General features: G+C 43.7%; 1 protein-coding gene and 1 pseudogene across 5 annotated transcripts in view; both read right to left on the bottom strand.

Annotated features, from left to right (window-relative positions):
* The window catches only part of NEURL1B (neuralized E3 ubiquitin protein ligase 1B), a 173,193-nt gene that overhangs the window by 5,835 nt on the left and 144,950 nt on the right, over nt 1–22,408 (bottom strand). Inside the window, exons 1-5 of one of the 5 annotated variants that reach the window (XM_025200857.1) lie at nt 15,344–15,896; nt 14,501–14,637; nt 8,739–9,299; nt 2,938–3,645; nt 1,599–1,724 (exon numbers count right to left, since the gene is read on the bottom strand). In XM_025200857.1, coding sequence (XP_025056642.1) covers nt 1,599–1,724; nt 2,938–3,645; nt 8,739–9,299; nt 14,501–14,636 — 1,531 coding nt within the window. In that variant the 5' untranslated portion in view covers nt 14,637; nt 15,344–15,896. Of the gene's footprint in view, nt 1–1,598; nt 1,725–2,937; nt 3,646–8,738; nt 9,300–10,105; nt 10,348–14,500; nt 14,638–15,343; nt 15,897–22,408 lie in introns of those variants that run through there. The other 4 variants (XM_025200859.1, XM_025200860.1, XM_025200858.1 and 1 more) reach the window with 4 other exon arrangements.
* On the bottom strand, nt 10,770–10,920 carry LOC112549851 (annotated as a pseudogene).

Here is a 22,408-nt window from a genome sequence, read left to right as displayed (position 1 = left end):
GGAGCAGTGGCTGCAGAGGGGGCTATAGGGAATTTTGGGGTGGCTATAGCCCCGCAACCCCTCCTAGCGCCGTCCCTGTTCAGGGCACCAGGATCACATGTTCAGGGCACCAGGGCTCCGGAGGGAAAGGTAGCAGAGTGCAGTACCCTGGGCAGAGGTGGCACTAGGGAAGGCTTGGGGCCCTACTGCCACCAAAAAATTCCCTGTAGCCCCCCCATAGCCATGCCTCCCAGAGCCACCAACCACCTACCCTGCACCTTGCCCCCACCTGCCCTGAGTGCAGCCCTGGCCCAGCCCCCTGCTGCGAAGAGGCTGGCACAGCCCCTGGCCCCAAGGCGGTAGTGGGCAGCTCTAAGCTCTCCACCCTCACACTATGCACAAATCTAAGGGGCATATGCCCCTCATGCCTCCCACAGGGGCGCACACAGCGGCAGGGAGCCGCCCTACCTCTCCACCCCACAGTGCCCCCTGGATGAGTCGCCTGTGGCTCTATCCCACTCCTGGCCCCGGGGTCCTATGCCTCTGCCCCAGCTCCATCCCCTTCCTCACTCTGGGGGCCTCGATCTGCTCCCCCATGCCCCTTTGCTTCTCTACACTCGTTCCCCCCCACAGACTTATGAGCCAGGAGCTGCTCTCCAAGCTGCTGGGCTACATTCCTGGCTGTGCGCATGCTGCAGCTACATACATACATGTAGCATTTATCAGTGACATTACCAGCTAAAACATGCTAACTGCCAATAATGTTAATTTTCCTGTTATCAGTGCTGATTTGATATGCAATCGATATGTCCGCGCACCTCTAATAATATATAATCTCCATTGTAAGGAGCAAATGCATGACCTGTCCACCCAAGCTGAATGCCCACCATAGTGACCATTACAGCATCTGGTCACGAGGTGGCAGGGAAGCCAGTCTGCATTGGCAAATGGCTCCCCTGGAACTAAAGGGCAGTTTTATATGTGCTCTGGAGGTAGGTCAGGGGGTGGGGGCGGGAGGGGTGCTCTAATTAAAGCGCTGCAGAGTCTCGTGTATTAGCGTTCAGTGAGCTTTAGTTAAAGTGCACCCACCACCATTTTGAAGTGCAGGGACACTGATACATGAGATGCCAGAGGCTGGCTGGAGTAGTAGTAATTACTACTCTCCAGCAGACTCAATTAATTAAGCCTGCTCTGATGCACTGTAATTACAGCATGCCAAAGCAGCCCCGCAGCACATATACAGGCACCCACATTGACTGGAAGAGTGAACCTACACCCAGTACACAGGTGTAACTTACACCAGTTTACAGGTAATATTATCCAAGTGGAGGGACTTAACTTTGGTGTAAGGCTGTGCTTTATGCGTCTGCTCCAGTTTGAGTGAAGTCAGTTCACTCAACAGTAAATGTGTCATGTGCCTGCTCCTTTAGGGTTTTGCATTCTCCTCTATTAATCAGTAGACAGTCACCTACTACCACTAATGCATAATGCAGCAGTAAACAGCCTTAGGCAATCCAGACTCCCACCCGCTCAGAGTAAAAGCCTCAGACAGCAGGTGATTCCCAAGGTAGGCAAGACAACCGCCTGGCTGTTTCTTGACTAGTGTGGTACGCCCTTACCTAGCGATGACTCCGAAGCAGATGACGACCTGTTCACACTGAAGGCTATATCTGAGTCACTGTCATACTGTGAGCCTCCAGGGGATCCTGAGGGAGAGACAGTCACAGGGCTGGACTGCACAGTGCCTATAAGTTCATAAGAATTCAGTCAGCCACAGAGACAACGGACACCTAGACATCAATGTTCCCTGAACAGGAGTCAAAACTTCTCAGCAATGACAGTGTTTTCTTCAAAACTGGCTACACAGCACATCTCTCTTTGTAAATGAGCTTCAGCCCATGAGTTCACTCTTGTTGCTTAGCAATTTTAATTTATTTAAAGATATGGCACTGGAAGGAACACATGAGACACTGAATCTAGTTCCCTGCTATCTCAAGCAACCATGTGTGCTAAAATTCCTATGCAATATTTAAATCCATTTAAGTTCTTCTCTCTTCTGGGCATAGTGCTTGCTCCCAGTGTACTTGGCCACTTTGCCACAATCCCAATCTAACAAGGAACAAGCTGTCTCTGAGACAGGCTTTCTTTTCAAGCAAGACACAAAACAGTGAGAGGATTATAGCAACCTAATAATCTGGTTCCAGAATCACCACTGCTGCTTATGGCAAAGGGCATGTGGCAGGGACACCAAAGCCACATTTTCAGAAGAAAGAGTAAGTGAGCAGCACTGACCATTAAGCAAAGACCCTTGCTTTAAATTGAGTGGACCAGAAAAGTCACCAACAGAGCAGAGAGGCAAATTCAGAGGTCCTTTTCTGACAGTATCCTTCTCTAGGAAAAACTGCACTAATTCAGTAGCCATGGTTTAAAATGTGACATCTGGTTATTGGGTTACCGCAACGTGGGAGAAACTGCTGAACAGCAGCATGATGTCCACAAAATTAAAGCCTTCAAAAAAATCCATCGATGTAAAGGAGTTAGGAGTTTAATACTACTGGTAGGACTAGTAGAGTCATAAAGTTGCTTTTTATTTTCTTAAGTAATTTATTAAAAGGAAAAAACCCATTCTTGCTGTAGCATAGATACAGGCCAAACAATCTGAATCGTGAGCTTACACGTGAAGCATACGCCAATGTTGCACTCATTGTTTCTCCTTTCATTCATAATAAGGACCCATCCTATTACATGCTTCACAGAGCCAAGTGTTTTCACTAGGGCTAGACAATAAGCTGCTTGCTTACATTCAAGAAGTTCTTTGCTTTACTCTTCTTGCTTTACTCATTCAAGAAATTCTATTGACACCTACGTCAGCAACATAGGCAATGAGACTGCAGCCTGACCCTAAGTATCTAACAAATCAAGAACAGTCCTGTGTATTATTTTTCAGGCTGTACTTACCCAATATCTTGAGCTGGTTGATTACACCATGGATTGTGAAAAACATCCAGAGGGATTGTGAAGTGTCTACGCACATCAGCATCCCTCGGCTGACTCCATTCATCCCGTGGTGCACTTCTCCATTTGGCAAAACCATGAAACTGAGGACATCGCCGCTGTTGAGGACTGGGAATGCTTGGTAAACCACCCAGTACTCCTTGCGGTCCAAGAGAAAGTCTGGATCTGCCGGGAGCTCATTTGTCCGTAAAGTACCTGGATCACATGAAGTGATGCCAAATGAGAAGGCCCCATAATATGGCATCCCTAAGTGTCCCACTTCCACAAAGAGGCTTTCACCAATGTGCAAAGGCCGGTCAGAAAACACCAGGGTCCTATTGCTTTCCTGCCAATTGGTGCATGCTACCATCCGGTCCTGAGAAAATGTGATGTCAGGCCCACGGGTGGGATGGAAACGGATATCTGTATCCAAGAAGGTAGGTACACCCTGAGCACGCTGCCGTCTGTTCGGGCAACAGGGGATTATGTGATTATCTGTTGAGAGCCCTGGTACCCGGCTCAAGTTCAGATTTGCAATTTTGGCCACCACTTGGTTATTCTCCAGTTCATTGTTGTTGAAGTTGGCTGAATCGTGGTTGCTCTGCGGAAGGCAAGTGCTGAGTCGTGCACTATTGAGACGGGTGGAGGTCATGGTCTCTGCAAACAAGCTATCTGTGAGACAATCACAATGAAAAACTCCATTAGATTCAAGTTCAAACTGCACTCTTTCACCAAGTAGATGCTTCCTCTTTTAGTTTCCCCTGCTGTGTCTGAAGCTAACTCTCAGACGGACTTCTGCACACAGATCATGAACAGGAAAACCAGATCGCATTCAGTCTTTTTTTTTTTTATTTTAAGTAGTAGTATCAACATGTTGGAGTAGGGCTGGAGTGGTGTTGTGGCCATGAGGGTCCAGGAAATGTATGACAGGCAAGGGTGTTCTGTGCTATCTTTTATTGGATGAACTGTATAGTTGGGACAGCTGTTGGACAAGATTTTAGGAATCAAGGGCATTTATACACGTGCTCCAGGAACATGTGTATGGGGGGATAGGAGAGGGGGGACTATAATTAGGGCAGCGCTAAGAGCCGCTCTAATTAAAGCACTCAGAGTGTCACATGGATCAGTGTCCCTGCACTGAAAAATGGTGGTGGGGGCACTTTAACTAAAGCTTTTAAAATGAGCTTTAGTTATACTACCCCTGCCACCACTTTTTAGTGCAGAGACATTGATATATGTGACACTGAAGTCTGCAGAAGTGCGGTAATTACTATGCTTTAGCAGACTCAATCAAGCATGCTCCAGCACGCTGTAATTACTTGCTGCACACGTATAGGCGCCCCTGTGCCCTTCCTCAGATGCCCAGAAGCTTATCCAATGACTCTCCCAGCTATACAATTGACCCAGCCAAAGACAGCACAAAAAATCCTCACCTCATCAACACCCACCATCAGCCAGAGAAATGAAACATCAGCTGCATGGTTGCATCCTTGGGTTATCGCAAGAGCAGCAAGTGTTATATATCTTACTAATTTAAGCAGAAAGTGCTTGCACTGGTAGAAACAGAGAAAAATGCAAAACCCAGCAAAACAGATATTCAGCTTTGATATGAAAGGCTTTGAAATGACTCCATTAAATAGGTTTCTCCAATTCTATCTGCTTTAGACAGACATTTCTCAATGTCCTGCCTGTAAATATAATGCAAACAAGGATGATGGCAAAGGAGGCATCTAGATGCATCTAGAATATATTCACTTTACCATCCATTTCCTTGTAACTGATATACACATGTGCATTAAAAGGATCTTGTTATAAGTCTGTTAAAATTGACATAGCAAGCAACAGTTTTTTCATGAAAGTACTTCACATTTCCTAATGTCTTAACAAGACAACTACCTGTAACTGATAGCCCATGTTTATTAAACTAGGCACCCAGACTGCATGCAAAGTTGATAAGCTAGGTACATTCCTATGAAGTACTGGCAATGAAAGCTACTTGCTACATTTAGCAAAAATTGGAGGAATGATTTGGGCAGCCACAGATAGTCAAGACTTAGACTCAAAATTAGATTTGCACCTCAGTCCAATGTTAGTCTCTACTGCCCATGTGATTCTTAAGCAATTATATTAAACTCCAGACTAAATCTGACGCAGAAGGAATCCTGAGAGCATGAGCAAAGCATAATTCAACTCATTCTCCAAGATGGAGAAGGGTGAAGCAGCAACCTCAGCACTGTCTTTTGCTTAAGAAGATCCCACTGAGCTTTTACCAAAGAAGGCAAAACACATGAACTAGTTCAGTGGTTGAAAAGGACAGGATGCCTCATCTTAGATGGATGATTTATTTGAGTACCCAAATAAGAAAAGCCTCAAGTGTAATCTTAATGACTTGAACCAGCTGCTTTGAGAAGGGACAGGGAATCTGGTGATAAGTAGCACTCTGATACAGAGTGAAGGACACTTCAGAGTTTCAGGATACCAACAGTGGCGGATGTATTTCATGGAGGGGCTGCAGCTGCTTCTATATTTGGGCCATTTTCCCAGCTCTCCCCTATTACTGGTGTTTTCAAAGGTAAAGCCAATAAAATTAGTAGCTCTGGTTAAAAAACACCTGAAGAATAAAAACAAAGCGACATGGTGCGCTGGAAGACAAGCTGACGAGCAGAACTGAGATAAAACTTTCCTATATTCTCCCTTTGGCATCTGACACCAAACTTAGAGCAACTTTTTATAATGGGAAGAATTAAGCACAATACCATGTGTAGGACAATCACAGCCTTTCATACATTATAAACAGCACCCTATGTTTTACAGCACTAGTAATCCAAGGATCAATAAACACACTGAATTTAACCTCCAAGCCCACTCCAACACTGTTATTCCTTTTCTGTAAAAGAGGAAACAAAGGCACAGAGAAGTTGTCTGAAGTACGGGACACCAATAACTCCACATGAAGTCAGTGGGAGCTGCATATGCTCAGCACTTTGGAAAGAAGGCTGTCCATCATCACCTATTGGGAGTGGATGCTAGAATTGGGAATAGAATTTAGCACCTGGCTGGCAAAGGCACCGTGTGGCTCTATATGCTTAAAGCAGAGCAAGACAGAATCAGTGAAGAATGTGCAGCGTTAGAAAAAGAAAGGGTTTTGCTAGTGCTTGTTCTGGTTAGGAATACAATATTGCCCAATATATTTGAAATTCTTTCACTATTGTCAAAGGCATTTGATTGGATAGTAGCTACAATTAAGGGATGAGCTAATGCTAATGCTTAACAATGTGTCTGATGCCAACAGAGCATGCAGTACCACTGTACAAAGTGCTATTTTCCTGTTAGCATTATTTGCTGTACGATAACCAGTGTCTGACAGACAGTGATCTCCCTCCATGATACATATCTCATAAACTAATTGCTTCAGCCAAATAGAAGGATGCACTTTGGTGTCTATTCAATACAAAGTCATTGACACTTTCTTAGTAAAAAAGTAGCCATGGCTTTTAAGCCTAAATATGGCAATCTGCAGGGCAGGATCATGGCAGGCAAAGGAGATTTTATAAGCATGTTAAGTCCATTCCAATATCAGTGCATACTTGTTTGAAATACACTCTCCCCAAGTTTGCTTAAATCTCAAGTGCTTAAACATCAGAGGTAGTTTAGGAGTGATGCTGTAGCACAATGATCCAGAAACATTGAGAAGCAAAGATTTCTTAGGATGGTAACTTTTATTGGACAAACTATGCACTTGGGATAAAGTTAAACAAGTTTTCGAATGCAAGACACCAGATGCAAACTTCTAAGGAGGTTTGTTTAATATTCTAATTGAAACTAATTCATCTTCTTTTGCAGTTGTTCTTTTCCAGCAACTGGAAGGAGAAAACCTTCACACAGTCTTCCTTCCAAAACAAATCTGCAGTCACAGCTGAATTCAGTGACTTGGTAAAGCTCAACTTTTCAGTAATGCAAGTCGGGGGAGGGATGCAAAGCCCCTACTGCAGATAGGCCAGAAACAGCCGGGAAACACATGAGTATTAGGTTAATGTTCTCAGAACACTTCAACTAGCAGACTACATCATCCAGTATCAACATCCAGTGCTTTGTAAACATATGGGAATGTCCCTATTTGTAAGGGCAAAGATAAGTCAGCTCTGGCTTGCAAGCAAAGCTTGTTGAATTGTAAATCTAGGTGAGTTTACTGAACCAAACAATCACCTGTAGCACAGATGGATGAGAGGATAAATCAAAAGCAACATGACCTTAAATCTTTTTTCTAAAGAGAATCATTTAAAAGGGCAGTGGAGTAACCCAAAGCTTAGAAAGGTTTCCAAACTCTCGAGTATGACGACACCGCTGTCCCCTTCCTGATAAGCTTGGAAGCTGGATTCTCTCATGCCTAGGTGCGGTACTTTCTAAAAAACTCTTGATAGCGCAGGAATGTACCGTGAGAGGCTCTAAGTGGCCCTCAGAGGAGATAAAAGATACAAACTGCAGTTTCAGACCAGGGGCTGGGAAAGGGGAATAGGATACACTGGGAGGATGAGTCATAGCGCTTCACTGTACAGATGGCAACTGGAGGGCTGAAACATGAACAGAGGAAGCTTGATTCAATTGGCATGGTCTCTTCACTCCCCAAGCCACACTACTCTAAAGGCAACATCCTACTTCACACAGGTACAGTGTAGCAGCTAGATGTGCTATAAGACATGGCACACCAGGCTTGATGGATTAGCTCTGTCCAGCAGGAGGGATAATGGATTTGCGTGCCTTTAAAATGAAAACTCTACTTGCAATGTTGATACCTAGTATCCTGCCTGGTTCAGTATCGGTGAGCACAAACCATCTCCTAGGCTGGCTTAAAACAGAATTGGGAACAGAATGAAATGATACAATCAAATTTCTGAAGGAAATGCCATCTTGGTCCTAAATGGTTAAAGATCTTGAATGAAAGTTGTATTCAGTACAGCTTCATTATAAAGAATCCCCATGGGATCAGGAGAAAAGTTTATTCAAAAAGGAAGTTTGGTATACTACGGTTAATCGGTTTACTGCATCATAGTAATGCAGCAGATGATGGGTTTCAGTTGCTGGGATTGTTAAGAGTAGGGGGTTGTTATAAACAGGGTGCATTATAATGAGGTTATATTGAATTTACTTAACTAAGGGTCGAGCGTTTACTAGGAAACACAAAATGCCATCCATATGCATTACAAGGGTCTGTACTTCATAAACGAAGTTCATGTGGGCTTCCTTTCCCTGGTGTTATGCAAGTCAGATATAAGATAATAAAGGCCCTATCTGGCCTTACAATCCATAGAGCTACGAAATCTATGAATGACAAGGTGAAGTTGGTAAATTCAGACTGAATTTGGAGGTACAGGGCAAGGAGTTACAGAACGAGCCACGGCATGTTTCTAGATGTCAGTTCATTTCTCAAGGAGTAGTAGAAACCGGATTACTTGAGACATGTAGAACTAGACTGGTAAGAGCCCCCAAACCTGCAGGGGTTATACTACTTTAGACCAGGTGTAGTCTACTGTATTACACCCATTGCTGCCTTCTCCAGACCAGAACTCCTTGTGTCCCTTCAGCTACCAATAGGGAAATGGTTATTCTGAAGTACGTAGCAAGAGACACATGATTATGCATTTTTAAGTCTAGTCGTGGGACACTGAGCAGAGCTAGGATCCTCCCTGATCCAGCAGCTGAATTCAGAGGAAAAGAAATCTATAGGCCCAAAACCATGAAGCAAATGTAAGCAGATATATACCCACCTAGTATTTGCACCTCATGGGTAATTCCATAGACATCTATGAGTGCCCAGAGAGGCCCAGAGACTTTAATGCCACAGTGAAACAATATAGGCTCCTCGTTGTTGACACTGTAGAAGACTCTCCCATGACGGTCAACCCAGAAAGCCAAGATGTTGTCCCTCACTGCAAACCTCTCTGGCAAAGCTTTAGCCCAATATCCAGGTCGGGTCACCAGGTCTGGGCAGGCGTATTTTGGTATCTCATCAGAGCTCATCTGTGATGGGTCGTGAATAGTGAAGCCGAAGCGCAGTGCGCCGCTCCACCCATGGTGCACGGCCACTAACTTGAGTCGCACTTTCTCATAGAGATGGATGGGCCGGTTGGTGAAAGTGACCCCATTGCAGAAGCTATTCCTCCGGGTGGCCTTGCGGGAGTGGGCATCCAGACGGACATTCTTGCCTTTGGCTTGGGAATGGAAACGTGGTGGCTCTGTGATGGCAAAAAATGAGCGCCTCTCATGGCTACTGTTGGGCAAGGTGTAGTAAGATCTGTTGGACACAGAACGAGTCTGATGACCAGTATCTGCAAAAGGAGATAGCAACAGCAATGTTAAAATGCGTTTAACCTAAGCAAGTTCATTGTGCTTATGAAACTAAGCGAGCAATATTTTACTCATGATAAAATGGAGCACAAAGGAGAAAATGTGATTTTCATATAATAAAAAACAAAACTTGGCATTTTTACCAGTGCTTCATGTTTAAGATTCTCAAAAACCTTTACAAGCAACAACTGTGGGTTTTCAGACTCACAGCAAATCATTTCCCGTAGAACTATCACCACCCACATGTCGCAAATCAGTACATGGAGACCATTTATGGACAGCATTAAGGCAACAGGAGTTTTGACACTGATTTCAGCAAGAGTAGAGAGATGAAAGTTAATCATGTGAGTCTGTGGGAGAGGTGGAAACAGGCTGCATCTCTCCTGCCATAAGTTCTTTGGACCAGGAACTGCCTTTTTGTTCTGCGTATGTACAACATAGTCACATGGGGTCATAGGCCTTGACAGGTCCCTTGGCATTGCCACGGTTCAAACTAATTATTAAAACTTCACTACAAAATTTTCCATTCTTTCTGTCATGACCCTTTTATTGTTTTAGTAGCTGTAACAAATATTCCATGTACCTTTTTAAATACAGAAGGTGAGATGCAAAAGGGAATGGAAGGAAAAATGCTTGCATATTCAATGAAAAAGTATTAAATATAAAAGCTTCACACAAACACAATCAATTTGAAATATTTTCATATATATATATATATATATATATATAAAGCTTAAAAATATTGTGGATTTTCCCTCAAGCTGTTTCCTCACTGTTTAGAACCTACCGCTTTTCCTCGTGACAGGAAGAGCATCATGGAAATATTCACTCATTGCCTTTGTTTTCCGAAGGACACCAGAAGATGCTAAAAACTCAGTTCGGGAGATCTGCAAGCACAACACCTCTGCACAAGTGAAAACATGACAGGCAGGGTCTTGACACCTTGGGAGTCTCCCTCACATTGTGAATGACCACTCTTTGTGCACAATAACTGTAGGTGGCTGGGGGTAGCAGACAGGAACTGGCCTTCTGGGTGCAAAAAATGGGGAATGGTAAAGAGGAAGAAAACAGGATAACAAATCAAAGTGAGAAGCCCACAGCAGAAAATGGCGGTCCAAAGACATAAAGATCCCATTGTTGCTAGAGATGTCTCTATAGGACATTTAATTCTCAAACAAGGATTGAGGCAAAAGGCACCACTAAACAAAGGTGGGTTGGGTTTTTTTTTTGGCTTAAGGCTGAATTACTTCTCAATTCCAAATCGACTGAGCCAAGCTCAATAGTTCAAGTCTGTGTGGTTCTACCACCGGGCAAGTATCCTCCCTCCCAGACCCATCAGTCTGGGACTTCAGATACTCCCCAAATCCGTGGCGGGCATCCTACATGCAGGCCCCCAGCCTAAAGGCACTGGGAGTTCAGATGCCGCATAGTCAAAAGGCTGAGGGAGCAAGCCAGGGTACAAACACCCCCACTACCACAAAATTATTTAGTCAAGTTTCCCATATTACTCACAGGGGTCAGCCTGCCTGCCCAAAGTGCAATGGACAGGCCTCACCCTGGGAAAACCTGTTGATCATGATATCTCCCCTGCCAGGTAAGGTTCCTTTTCCTTTTTTCTCACCAGTACATGTGGCAGTCACTGCTCTGAACCGGTGAATACTCTGCATTGGCCACACTGCTAGGAATTCAGGGCCACACCTACCCCAGCAATGTCAGTGGAAATTTTACCATTAACGTCAGTGGGAATAACATGGCCATCTGTGAGATCAGGAGGAAAGAATGCTACACTTTGTTTAAAATCCATTAACATGCTATTGCGCCTCGGCACACTTGATCTGCAATCTACTATCAGTTGTGTCTATTGGTGCATGCTGCATACACCTTCAGCAGTGCCACACTTAAAAGGGGTTCAGCTTTTCATCTGCATACATTAACTGAAATTTTCTTCTATTTCCAATTAGGTCAGACCCTGCCATGCTTATTCAGGCAATGCTTCATAAGGAATTGTGCTTGTGTAAAGGACTGATCCCATTGTCCTTAAGTATTTTAAGTTGCGCTCCCAAGAAAGAACTTTGTTTTCTTCTTCCTCAAAAAAGACCAAATATAGAAGATAGCTGCTTTAGGCACTGCTCCAATGGTTTTAACCTGGGTGGTACTGCATGCATTCAGCAGCAACTATTGTAAATTATTTTGCAGCAGAGAGAATGTGGTTTTGGTTTCTTAGCAGGGAAAAAGGGCACCTGATACAATGAGCATTGGCCAATGTGTAAAAATGCAGTTGCGGACACAGGCCAGACAACTTCAACATTCTTACTCATAAGCTGTACTTGGACATCTACCATCTTTAAAATACATTTGGGACACAGATTCGCTGCAGCCAAACCCAAGTGATACCACCCACCTTGAGACTGGCAAAAATATTTCCAAACTAGTCTTAAATAGCCAGGGCTTAACTATATAAGAAAACAGTCTTGGATAGCAGCTATTCAGCAACAGTTACTGTACCCTAGTTACCCATGTGGACATACTTGTCTGTACTCAATGTTCTAGTTCACTTTGAAAGCCACAGAACAGTACCCTCTCTGCAGAATAAGACTTGTTTGCCCAGGGAGACTGTATAAAATAGCTATCTCACTGTAAAGACATATCCTAACTTATTTTGCAATAGCTTCCATGTACAGATAAACCCTATGTCTATAATCCCCTGATTTATATTTTCTAAAATTATAAAAAAATTGAATCCAATTGAAATACAATACACCAGCCTCAATTTAGTTTCACTCAGGGACTCAATTTAGTTTCACTCTTTTTTCCCACTCCAATCCCCTGCTCCATTCCCAGCTTTTGGTGCAATTGCTAGTATCAGCTTTCCTAGTGCACCAGTGATGAAGGTAGAACGTATTAAAAGACTGAGAATGAGGACAACCAGTTTTGAGATTTATCCTCCCATGACATTTTCTTCACATGTACTTATCTCACAACTTTTAAAAGCAGCAACACAATGACTTCACATGTACTTATCTCACAACTTTTAAAAGAAACAACACAATGATAGGGGAGTGGCCGCTACATCAGCGCAAAGGACGGAAAAGCAATTACAGAGCCATCCACTTCAAATGCTTCTTTCATTGAAGCCTGCCAAAGAGGAACCATAGGCCATGGGTTGGGTTTCTTTTTTATTTTATTTTATTTTTAAAAAACAGGAAAGCATATTGTGAGTACACAATAGGAATCCCTCTAGATGGAAACAAATGAATAGTTTATAATGTTGTCTTCTCTTAACATGAACACCTGTCAGCTACCATTTTGAATGAAACGATTTCCCCTGAGCCACAAGAGGCACAGCTTACACAACAAAAAGGCTGCAGCTGTTGATCTTGGTTGTGGTTTCAGGTTTTGAAAGGGGTCTTGGAATATTCAACAGAACAATGTGAATCCTAATCACTCTTGTTCATTAATCGGTCCTTTTCCCTTTCTCAATTTCTATTAATTTTTTTAGAACACAGGAAACCCTTCCTCTCTTTTTATACTTCATTTCAAACATCAAAGGACTAGAAATATGGGTAGAGATGCACCTTATAGACCAACTAAATCAGACTTGCACAAGATTTCATGAGCCTGAGCTCACTTCATCAGCTGCTATGAAAGGAAATGCACAGAACAGTCATGCCCTTTCACAAGACATGTCCTTTGACAGCATCTGATGAAGTGAGCTTGGGCTCATAAAAGCTTATGGATCTCTGATTTAGTCTATAAGGTGCCTCTCTTCCCTGCCTTCTGACTGACTTCAGACTAACACAGCTCATTATCTCTGTCTGCTCGCATTAGTACAGCCACAGAGGATGGAAAGCCATCAATGTTTGTAATTACTTTATAGGCCCTTATAGTTCTGTGCACCACCTTTGTTGAAGCTTTTGAAGTCGCACTCTAAACTAAAAATGTTATTCTAAGAACAACAAGCGATACTCCGATGCGCAGCGCGCTAGCCTAAGATACTGGAGAGCCACGTTCAGTTCCTTGTACCATCCCAGATTTCCTGGGTAACTTTGTGCCTGAGATCCCCATCTGTACAATGAGGACTGTAGCCCCTGCCCTGCCTCATGGCATGTTGTGAGGCTAAATGCATTAGACAGAGATACTACAGTGGTAAAAGCCATATGCTGTGGTGTTCTGATTATAAATCTTTTTTCCCTCCAAAAGAACCAAGTAAGTCGCACTCTTTTTTATGTGCAGGGTCAACCTATACTCAGGCCCCTGATATACTTGATGTTTGTACCTACAGTGTTTTTGTGCATGCAGTAATAATACTAAATCAGAAATCTTTTGGGTGCAGTTTTATTTTCATATTTTTAGTGCAGGTGACCCTTTGGGAACCTTTCCTTGGCCATGTGAATCTCCTGTGGGATCTTCTAAGGATACTAGCAATTCAAAGCGTTAATCTTAGTTATCAACTAACATTCAGGGGGAAAAAAGCTGTTCGTCCTCAAAATAATCCTGCAAATGAGAGGTCAGCATATTTGCAGCGCTGACTGAAAATCAGAACAATATGGTAGGTGCCTAAGTGAGATTATGCAAAAGGGCCATAAAACCTACCCTGCCTTATCTCAGTATAATCATCTTACTTCTTTGTTGCCCTAATCAAAATAACACTTCTATTTATCTCCTACACGCTCAGAAGGTTTAAGTTAGTACAGAGGGCTTTACAGCACTGGGTAATAAACTCAGGAAATCAAAGAAAGGGCTGGAGTTACAAGACTTTTTCAGCAAAGAATCCGCAGTGAAATTATAGAAGAAATAGCACTGAATTCAGTATTTCCACACACCCATTTTGTAGCGATAGATATGCTGCACTAACATAAAATTAAACGTCCAACAGAGAGCCACATTCCCTACAGCAAGTCACTCTGTTCTCCTACCGCATCTGAAACTTCATCTCGTTTCAAAGGCTGGTGAATTTATGTCTTAGGTTATGTTGACCTTTGGAGAGGTATTTAAAATTAGCATGCTTTCTGCATTTCAAAAAGGTACCGCAGACAGATGCTGGGCAGTTTCTGCACATTCCTCAAGCTTTGGGTCCTAAAAAGCAAACCTTTTTAGCTTACACAGATCACCGAGGATTTCTAGGGCACTGTAACCCCACCTTCCGCATCAATAAGAAATGCTTGAGAGCTTTGTCAAATACCATTGCTGTCCAAAACACAAGTCAAGAAAAAAACATCCAGTTGGAGGTTGATGAGGCCTGATGAGTTGCTGCTGGGCTGATGCCTCCAGACCCAATTCTCACGACCTTTCCACAGGTGCTGTAATTCATGCTTCATACTACACAAGTGAGGGAGAAGTGAACCAGAAGATCACAATTACCCCACAAGTCCAAGGTTGTCACTGAGTGGGAGCAACAAAGACTGCAGCAGTGAGAGATGGTATGCAAAGCATTGTGTATTATTTATATTACAGCAGCCTCAAAATGTTCCCAGTCATAGATCAGAATCCTACTGGGGTAGACGCTGAACAAAACAGGGCAAAAAAAGATGGTTTCTGCTCAAGGAGTTTAGCTGATGAATGTTCAAATACCTTTATCCACATAAGCAGCATATCGATCACCTATAGGCTCGTATCGCTAGCAGGGATCTACTACAGAAGCATGTATGGCACACAGCAAATACACAAAGGGTGTAGACGGATAATTAAGAACAATGTCCAATGGGGGTAAGTGACAGTAAAGGGACTAATAGGTCCTTGTGAACATGGAGTTTGGTCTTCCTATTGTTTTCAGAGAAGGAATCCCAAGGTGGGACGCAGTATGCCATCTGTTAGTTAATGCTTACCACCCAAGTCAAAGGAACCACACTATCTTATCTTTATTGCTGCAGGAGAGTTTATCAGAAAAAGCCCTAGCATTTATATTATGGTAGGCAATTAGACAGATGCTGTTGCAACCCTGTTTAATATTAAACAAAGCTTCCGAAGAGCACGGGCCAATTTATTATGCGGGAACGCTAGGACAACATGATAATGTTTAACGTACCTCTTGAAAATTAACTAGCTTGTAGGAACTGTCCTCATTATCCATATGGCTAAACCCACACTCCTGGCATATTATTGCAGGCCAATGAAAACAGTGTCAATATCACTGAACAGTTGCTACATGAGACCATCTAGCAGTGCTGCAATCACCGGCACCTTGTAACTTATCTTAGGACAAAAGGAAAGAGCTATATTGTTACAATTATAGACAAACAGTAGAATTCTGTTTAAATGTTTATTTAATCTTTAGACTATGATGCTAATTTTCAGAAGAGATAAGATCTGTAATAATTCTTTTAATGAACTCTTTAAAATAAAAGAAACATGCCAAGTGAGTCCCTGGAGAAAGGTTAGTTTTACACATTCAGCACACATGCTTAAGCTAAAATTGTCTGGTTAACCACCAAGTTCAATATTAGGGGCCTAGGTGAAAGTGGTCTCATTTCCTAGGTGCTGATGATCTACAGCAGCATGGCCCAACCTTTTGGCAAGCGTGCCACAAATTAGCCCTGCACCCTCCCCGAATGCCAAGCTTATTTCCTTCCCCTGCCTGATCCGCTGCTCTGTTTCTGCTTCTTCCCCAACCTGCTGCTGTGCTGCCTGTCTCCTCTCCAATCTCCTGCATGCCACACACAGACTAGGGACAGACATTACACATAAATCAGTTTAAGTGATCAACATTTGGTTTAAACCTGTAACAGAACAGACATACAGTGCACATAAACCAGCGTGAAAGTGGTTGAAATTGGTTTGAGATAAACCTGGTTGAATGTAGCATCAGACTTAACTGATGTGGCTCAAACTGGTTTATGCAATGTCTGTCTCAGACCCCTTGCTGGTTTATGTTAAATCAGAGACCCCCAGCATCCCAGCATGCTCTCTGGGCTGGGCTGTGCTCCAGACAGCTGGGCTGGGGCATGGCCAGGCGCTGGCCTGCCATGGCCCCTGAGGCAAATTCCTCTCTCTGTCCCTTCTCCTCTCCGCTGGCCAATTGTGCAGACCACAGCTGGGGTTTGCCGGCCACACCTCCACGGCTTTCCTGCAGCTAGGCAGAGATGGAGTTAATTCCTCCCTCTGTCCAGCTTGCCTGCAGCCAGGGAGGGGATTAATTCCACAAAGGTCCTGGAGCAGGGGAGAGGCAAGATAGTTCCCTGTGTGCAGATCCAAAACCTGCACCTGTGAGCCCAAAGCTAAGACCTGCAGGACCAGACTGAGAGGTGGGAAGTGTTGGCAAAGACCTGACAATCATCACACATATGTGCTGGAGATGGAGCTAAGGGAAGTTGCAGACCAAAGAATGCAGAGAGTTACATTTACGTTATAAAGCAGAACCTGAAAAATCTAAACAAAGCCTTTCTGAATGCCTGGCTGTAAGGAGACACTCTGCCCTCAGGATTTGTGAGACTTAAGCAAGGCTTTCTCTCGTCTTCCTGCTTTACATTTTAACTTAGACTAAGTTGTGTATGCTGTGTTTTACTGGGGTGTATCTTAGCTTAGGCAAAGATTTTGGTAGTACCTGCTGTATGCTTTGTAAATTGCTGTGTTCAATACGTGCTTTCTTCAGAGAAAGGACTTTTTTCCCCATCCCCACTCCTCAGTCTGGCAGCAGCTCCTGCCCCCTCTCTTCCCCACCCCAGGCTGGTGGCTGGCATCCTGTGTGTCCTGCTAGCCCCAGCTGGGGCCTGGCCATGGCAGGAAGGGGTGAGAGCCTTGGAGGGTGTCTCTCCTCCCTCCCCTTTGGCAACAGCTGCCAGGCACGCTCTAGCACCTCCTGGCTTCTGGCCTCAGCCACTGCAGGCACGTGCCTGCATTTCCTGATTTAACAGAGAATGTCTGTCCAGTTATTAATCAGTTTATCTTCACAGCTTAAACTAACCTGCAAAGAGTGAATCAATTCAGGCACAGGCTTTTTGAATGTCTGTCCCTAGCCACAAAGGCTGCCAGTAGCACACGTAGCACAGGTTGGTCACCCCTAATCTACAGTCCCTCAGCTGATCTCAATGGCAGTTAAAGGAATGCAACACCTCAAAACATATTTTATATTCTGGTGGGTTTGTAGCACATGCAGAACTTCTGACTTCATCAGAAAAACAGGTGCTGCTGTCTTTGAAAGGGCTGCTTACTTTTTTCCTAACCTGAGATGAGTTTTCAGTGGGCAAAAAGAAAAAAAAAGGACAGTTTTGTAGCAATGATGCAAGAGCATTTTCTGGTAACCATGAGGAAACAAAACTATTTGTACAGCCCTTGGAAATGAAAACCACAAAAGACAGGGTTGAAACTGATATGTTAAAGGACACTTTAGAGTCCACAATGGAGTTCAGAAAATGTAATCTGTCAAATTTTTCCTATGCGGCTGAGCTTAATGAAATTGAGAGAGAGAAAAGAAAGAGAAACGTGTGAAACTGCGTAAAAATTTCTGCTACTTTATCTTTGTCTTCACTGTATGTCTTTACATGGAAATGGCTATATGGATGTTAAGCCCTAATATAGACAAGACCTTGGAACGCTTTTCATCTCTCTGTAGCTATTCAAGGTAAATCCAGTTGTAGAATGAAGTTTGATCTTATGTAGTAAAATCAAGGGAAAAAAATTGTGCCCTATCTCCATTAGAAGCTTATAGTTACCTCAAGCTATGTTCAATATAAAAATTACATTTTGCTAGAAGAATATTATGGCAAAAGCCTATTGTTCCAAATTATCTTCATACAGAACACCAATAACTAGGCAAATATCATCAGTTTTGCTCATGACTTTATATTTTTCTACCCTGCTGTAGCCCCACCTCAGGTGTGTCCTCAAGGAAATCAATTCATGCATGAACTTGTGCAAGGAAAGGAAAATAAGCACCCTCTTCCCACAGTCGGGAGCATGCACACGTATAGAGTTCAGTCACATCATTAAAGTGCAGCACACAGTAGAATGGATGCCTTGACAAGGAAAATAATCCTGAGCTCACGTTATCACAGTTAAGCGAATACAGGTTTCCCTCGCTTTATGCTGTGCATGCATTCTTGGAAAACAGCGTATAACTCGAATTCACATAAAGGGAACCCACTTTACAATGCAACAAATAGGGATATGTTCCAAGACCTCAACCGTACTGACCCCCAAACCCATTTCTACCACTTTTACAAGACAATTTTGGTACTCACCAACAGCAGACAGTACACACAAGCACAGGGCACTATCATAATGGAGATGGCAACTACAGAAACACGTGTCACAGACAACGAATGAGGAGCACAGATCCACAGAAGACTATATTTTGGTGTGCATTACTACCACAATGCATCGCACAAAGCATCTGACTGCGGGCTTTCACCACACCAATCTCATAAGCATGAATGTACCTTACATATAATGAACTTTTGGTATAAAAAGGGTCATTGCATAAGAGTAAATTCACACATACAGAACCCGCATAAAGCGAGAGAAACCTGTTTCAGAGTCACACTAGCATCATAAGCCAAAAGACAGAGAGTGCATCTATAAAGCACTAACGGGCTTTCACCAATGTCCACCAGCTGGTACAAAGCAGAAAATAAGCCATGAGGGAAAAACTCCAAGGGTGAAAAAACAGCAGTAGTCAATCTTCCATGAACTAGTGATGATCATAGTGCCTCAGACCACTCCATTATCTCTAAGTGTCTGCAATATTGTGCAGCAACCAGGAAGATCAATCCCCCTCCAATTCCACTTTGTGTGGCAGGGGCCTACTTCCTTTACACAAACAGTCCTGCTTTTTGGAGGTATGAGGGGGAGCTTCCCTCTTTGCACCAAGAGACTGAAGCTGCCCCAAGCACTGCCCTCAAAGCAGCATGTTTATATCACAAAATTGATGTGGTTGGAAAATCCTTCTGGAAACAAAGCAATGGACTTCTTTACTGCAGTGTCACTAGTGGCACCCACAAAGACTGCCTCAAGAGAGGGCAGAGCCTACTCTGGGGGAGGGCAGCAGGGCAGGGTGCTCTGAGCACAAATCTAGGGGGCACGTGCCCCACCATGCCTCCCTCCCCAGGACTGCACGCAATGGCAGGGAGCCAGAGCGGGTGGACCCTGATGCTGCAGCGCAGAGCCAACCTGGCAGGGAAGCCAGCCCCGCCCTTTGCCCTCTGGACAAGCTGCCTGTGGCTCCATCCTTCTCCCCCAGCTGGACCCCACATTCCTGCCCCGGCCTCAGGTCCCATGCACTGGCCCGGCTGGGCATCATCCCCAGACACCCCCACACAGACTTACCCAGAGGGTGCTGCAGGAGCTGCTCTCCACATTGCCTGGCTGCCACATGCACATGAGCGTGTGCACATGCATGTGGCACCCCCTGCCTGATCGCCCTCCTCCCGCTCCACCCAGCCCCAAGCAGCCCCTTGCAGGCTGGAGCTCTGCCAGCCTGCAAGGGGAACCTGCCATTTCCTGCTTTTTTCTCCTTTAAAGGAGAAAAATCTGTGATTGTCTTTACCACCCCATTTTTTATCGCTGCAACCCCAGATGGGGTCGTGACTCCAAGTTTAGGAACCACTGTATCATGAGACTACCCCCATTTCTATGATCCTGCCCGGCTGCTGAAGCACATCGTTATGCAGTTCCTTTGCTGATCCAGAAATGAATCCAAACACCTACAATGGAATTCAGTTTTCAAAAGAAAAATTGAACAAACTCTGCAAGTGATGTCAGCATAGGGCTGCATATTTTTAAGGTTATTTTCATCCTACCCATTTGACCATCTGAAAAATACCTTCAAACTGTTCCAAAATAATCAGAACAAAGCCTGATATAATTTGGGATAATGTTGACGCATCTATAATCATTTCTTTATTCCTCAGTGCTCAATGTTTTTCTATTGCTGTTCTTGGATCTAAAAACCTCTTTGTCTTTATGTCTAACTATCATAACACACTGAAGTATTTCTTCATGCATCTTTTTCTTTAAGAAAAAGTTTCCACTGTATCTGCCCCAGTCTTTAATTTATTTTGAGCTCAAAAAGTTCTGCCCTCAACCTCTGCCACCCTTTTTGAGATAGGGTGTTTTTTTAAAGCAATAACTCATGTTTTCATTGCCAGAAAGTACAACTTTTGTTATTGCTTTGCATAGTTGAGGTAACAAAAAAAACCATTACACTGTCAAAAAAAAAAAGGGGAAGCAGCCTAGGAGTCAAACGAGGTGGTATCAAAAAGGAAAGGTCAAGCCCCTAATGTGGTCTCTAAAGTTGACGTCAGAACATCTGAGATCTACTTCAGACTCTAGCTCATGGTGAAATAATTTTACCTCCCTTCACCTATCTTGCCCTCCACCTTATGTCAGTATGGGATGTATGCTTAGAGCTTTTCTGTGCAACACTCAGTCCCATTAGGCCAGGGGTGGGCAAAATACGGCCCGTGGGCCGGGTGCAGACTGCCAAGCCATTCTATCTGGTCCTAAAAAATTTAGATAGTTAATATTTATCTGCCCCTGGCTGCCTGTCATGCAGCCCTCAATGGCTTGCCAAAACTCAGTAAGTGGCCCTCTGCCTGAAATAACTGCCTGCCCCTGCATTAGGCAGTATTTGTTGCTACTGTAGCAGAATAAGAACAGATGTAGCTCAATAGAAAAAACATGGGAGAAAAACAACCTTGTTCTATTAATGAGCCTGGATCAATGAGTCTGCAATTTTAGTACAAGTCTTAAGTTCAATTAGTAAGAAAGAGAAAGACATGGAGAACAGGAAGGGTACATGTCATAATCCTTTGCTTTAGTCTCAGTGCATGAGTGATAAAAGCAGCTGCATGATAGATGGGAGCCTTGGAAACTGTTCAGTTTGTTGTAATCTATCACATTTCTTTGACACCCAAGTCCATTGGCTCATGTTGTTTCAGAAGGCCATGCTCAAGAGTGCGTGAAGTAAAGTGGTTTGAAAGATGACCCATCTGCAGGGATTTAAAAGTAATAACACCCAGGATGCAAAACTGCTTGAAACCTTTGGCTACTGGTGAAAGAAAAATGTCTCAGTCACCCAGGCCTATTAGAAGTGGATCTGATCAGCAATATTTAAACCATGTGCTCATTAATATGCTACATATGTGGAGTGCTAGTTTTTGGAATAGCTGTCCTAAAAGTACACAAGACAACAGTTTCACTGAGGGTCCTGGAGACAGTGCACATACAGATAGCAAAGCTATCAGTCACCTGGCTGATGTGAAAAAGGAAAGTTGTTATGTTATTTTCTTTGGTTTAATAAGTTTGTGCTACCTTAGGGGAAGGAATGGGTTTGTTTGTTTTGGCTTGTTTTATTCTCTTTTCCTAAACTTCATCTCAAATAGGCAAATCTGATATCTTTTATCAGATATCAGATATCTCTGATATCTGAGATCAATGAAAATAGTTGGAAGAATTCTTCTTCGCAAGCTTTCAGGTACAAACACCCTTCTTCAGGCAGAGGGGGTGTCTGCAGTTGTTTTGTGCTCTTTCTGGATGGGAAAGAAGTCAGACACCAGCATGCAAGAATGCAGGTCAGTGAAAATGTAAATGTGTGACAGTGCAGGTCAAAGGGGGTGAGAGACAATGGGTGAGAAACAGGTGTGGGGGGGAGGGCAATGGTGACTTCATGATAAAATGTAGCTGGTAAATCGTGGAGAGATTACCTGGGGTATCAGATGCTAGGAAGGTTATAACGTGCCATTAATCCATTGTCTATACAGGCAACCCCTGCTTAATGTGGTTTCAGTTAGCGCTATTTCGCTATAGCGCTCATTTAAAATTCATACCCGATTCCACTGAGTGCTCAGCCAGTTTTGCTATAGCGCTCAGTGGAATCAGCAAGTTTCGGCATATGGCGAGGAGAAGCAGTGGTGGCAGTGGCAGCTGTCATGACCCAAAAGGCATGATTGTGTGTGCGCTTTGGCACCAGAATTATCCCCACCAAGTTGCAGAGCATTGCACGGGAGAGTTTCCTGTAGCAAGAGGAAACCCCGGTGCAGGGACGAGTTTCCCGCCTTTTCTGCAACTTCTTTTGCAGAGTGCATTGCTCGAGTTGCAAGAGGAATGCACGGTGCAAAAGAGTTCCCGCCACCGGTATGCAAATTCGTTCCCCGTG

This window comes from Alligator sinensis, unplaced genomic scaffold, assembly GCF_000455745.1.
Source record: "Alligator sinensis unplaced genomic scaffold, ASM45574v1 scaffold360_3, whole genome shotgun sequence".
Taxonomy (NCBI): domain Eukaryota; kingdom Metazoa; phylum Chordata; order Crocodylia; family Alligatoridae; genus Alligator; species Alligator sinensis.
The sequence above is the reverse complement of the archived record's forward strand: the minus strand, read 5'-3'. Positions and strand labels throughout refer to the sequence as shown.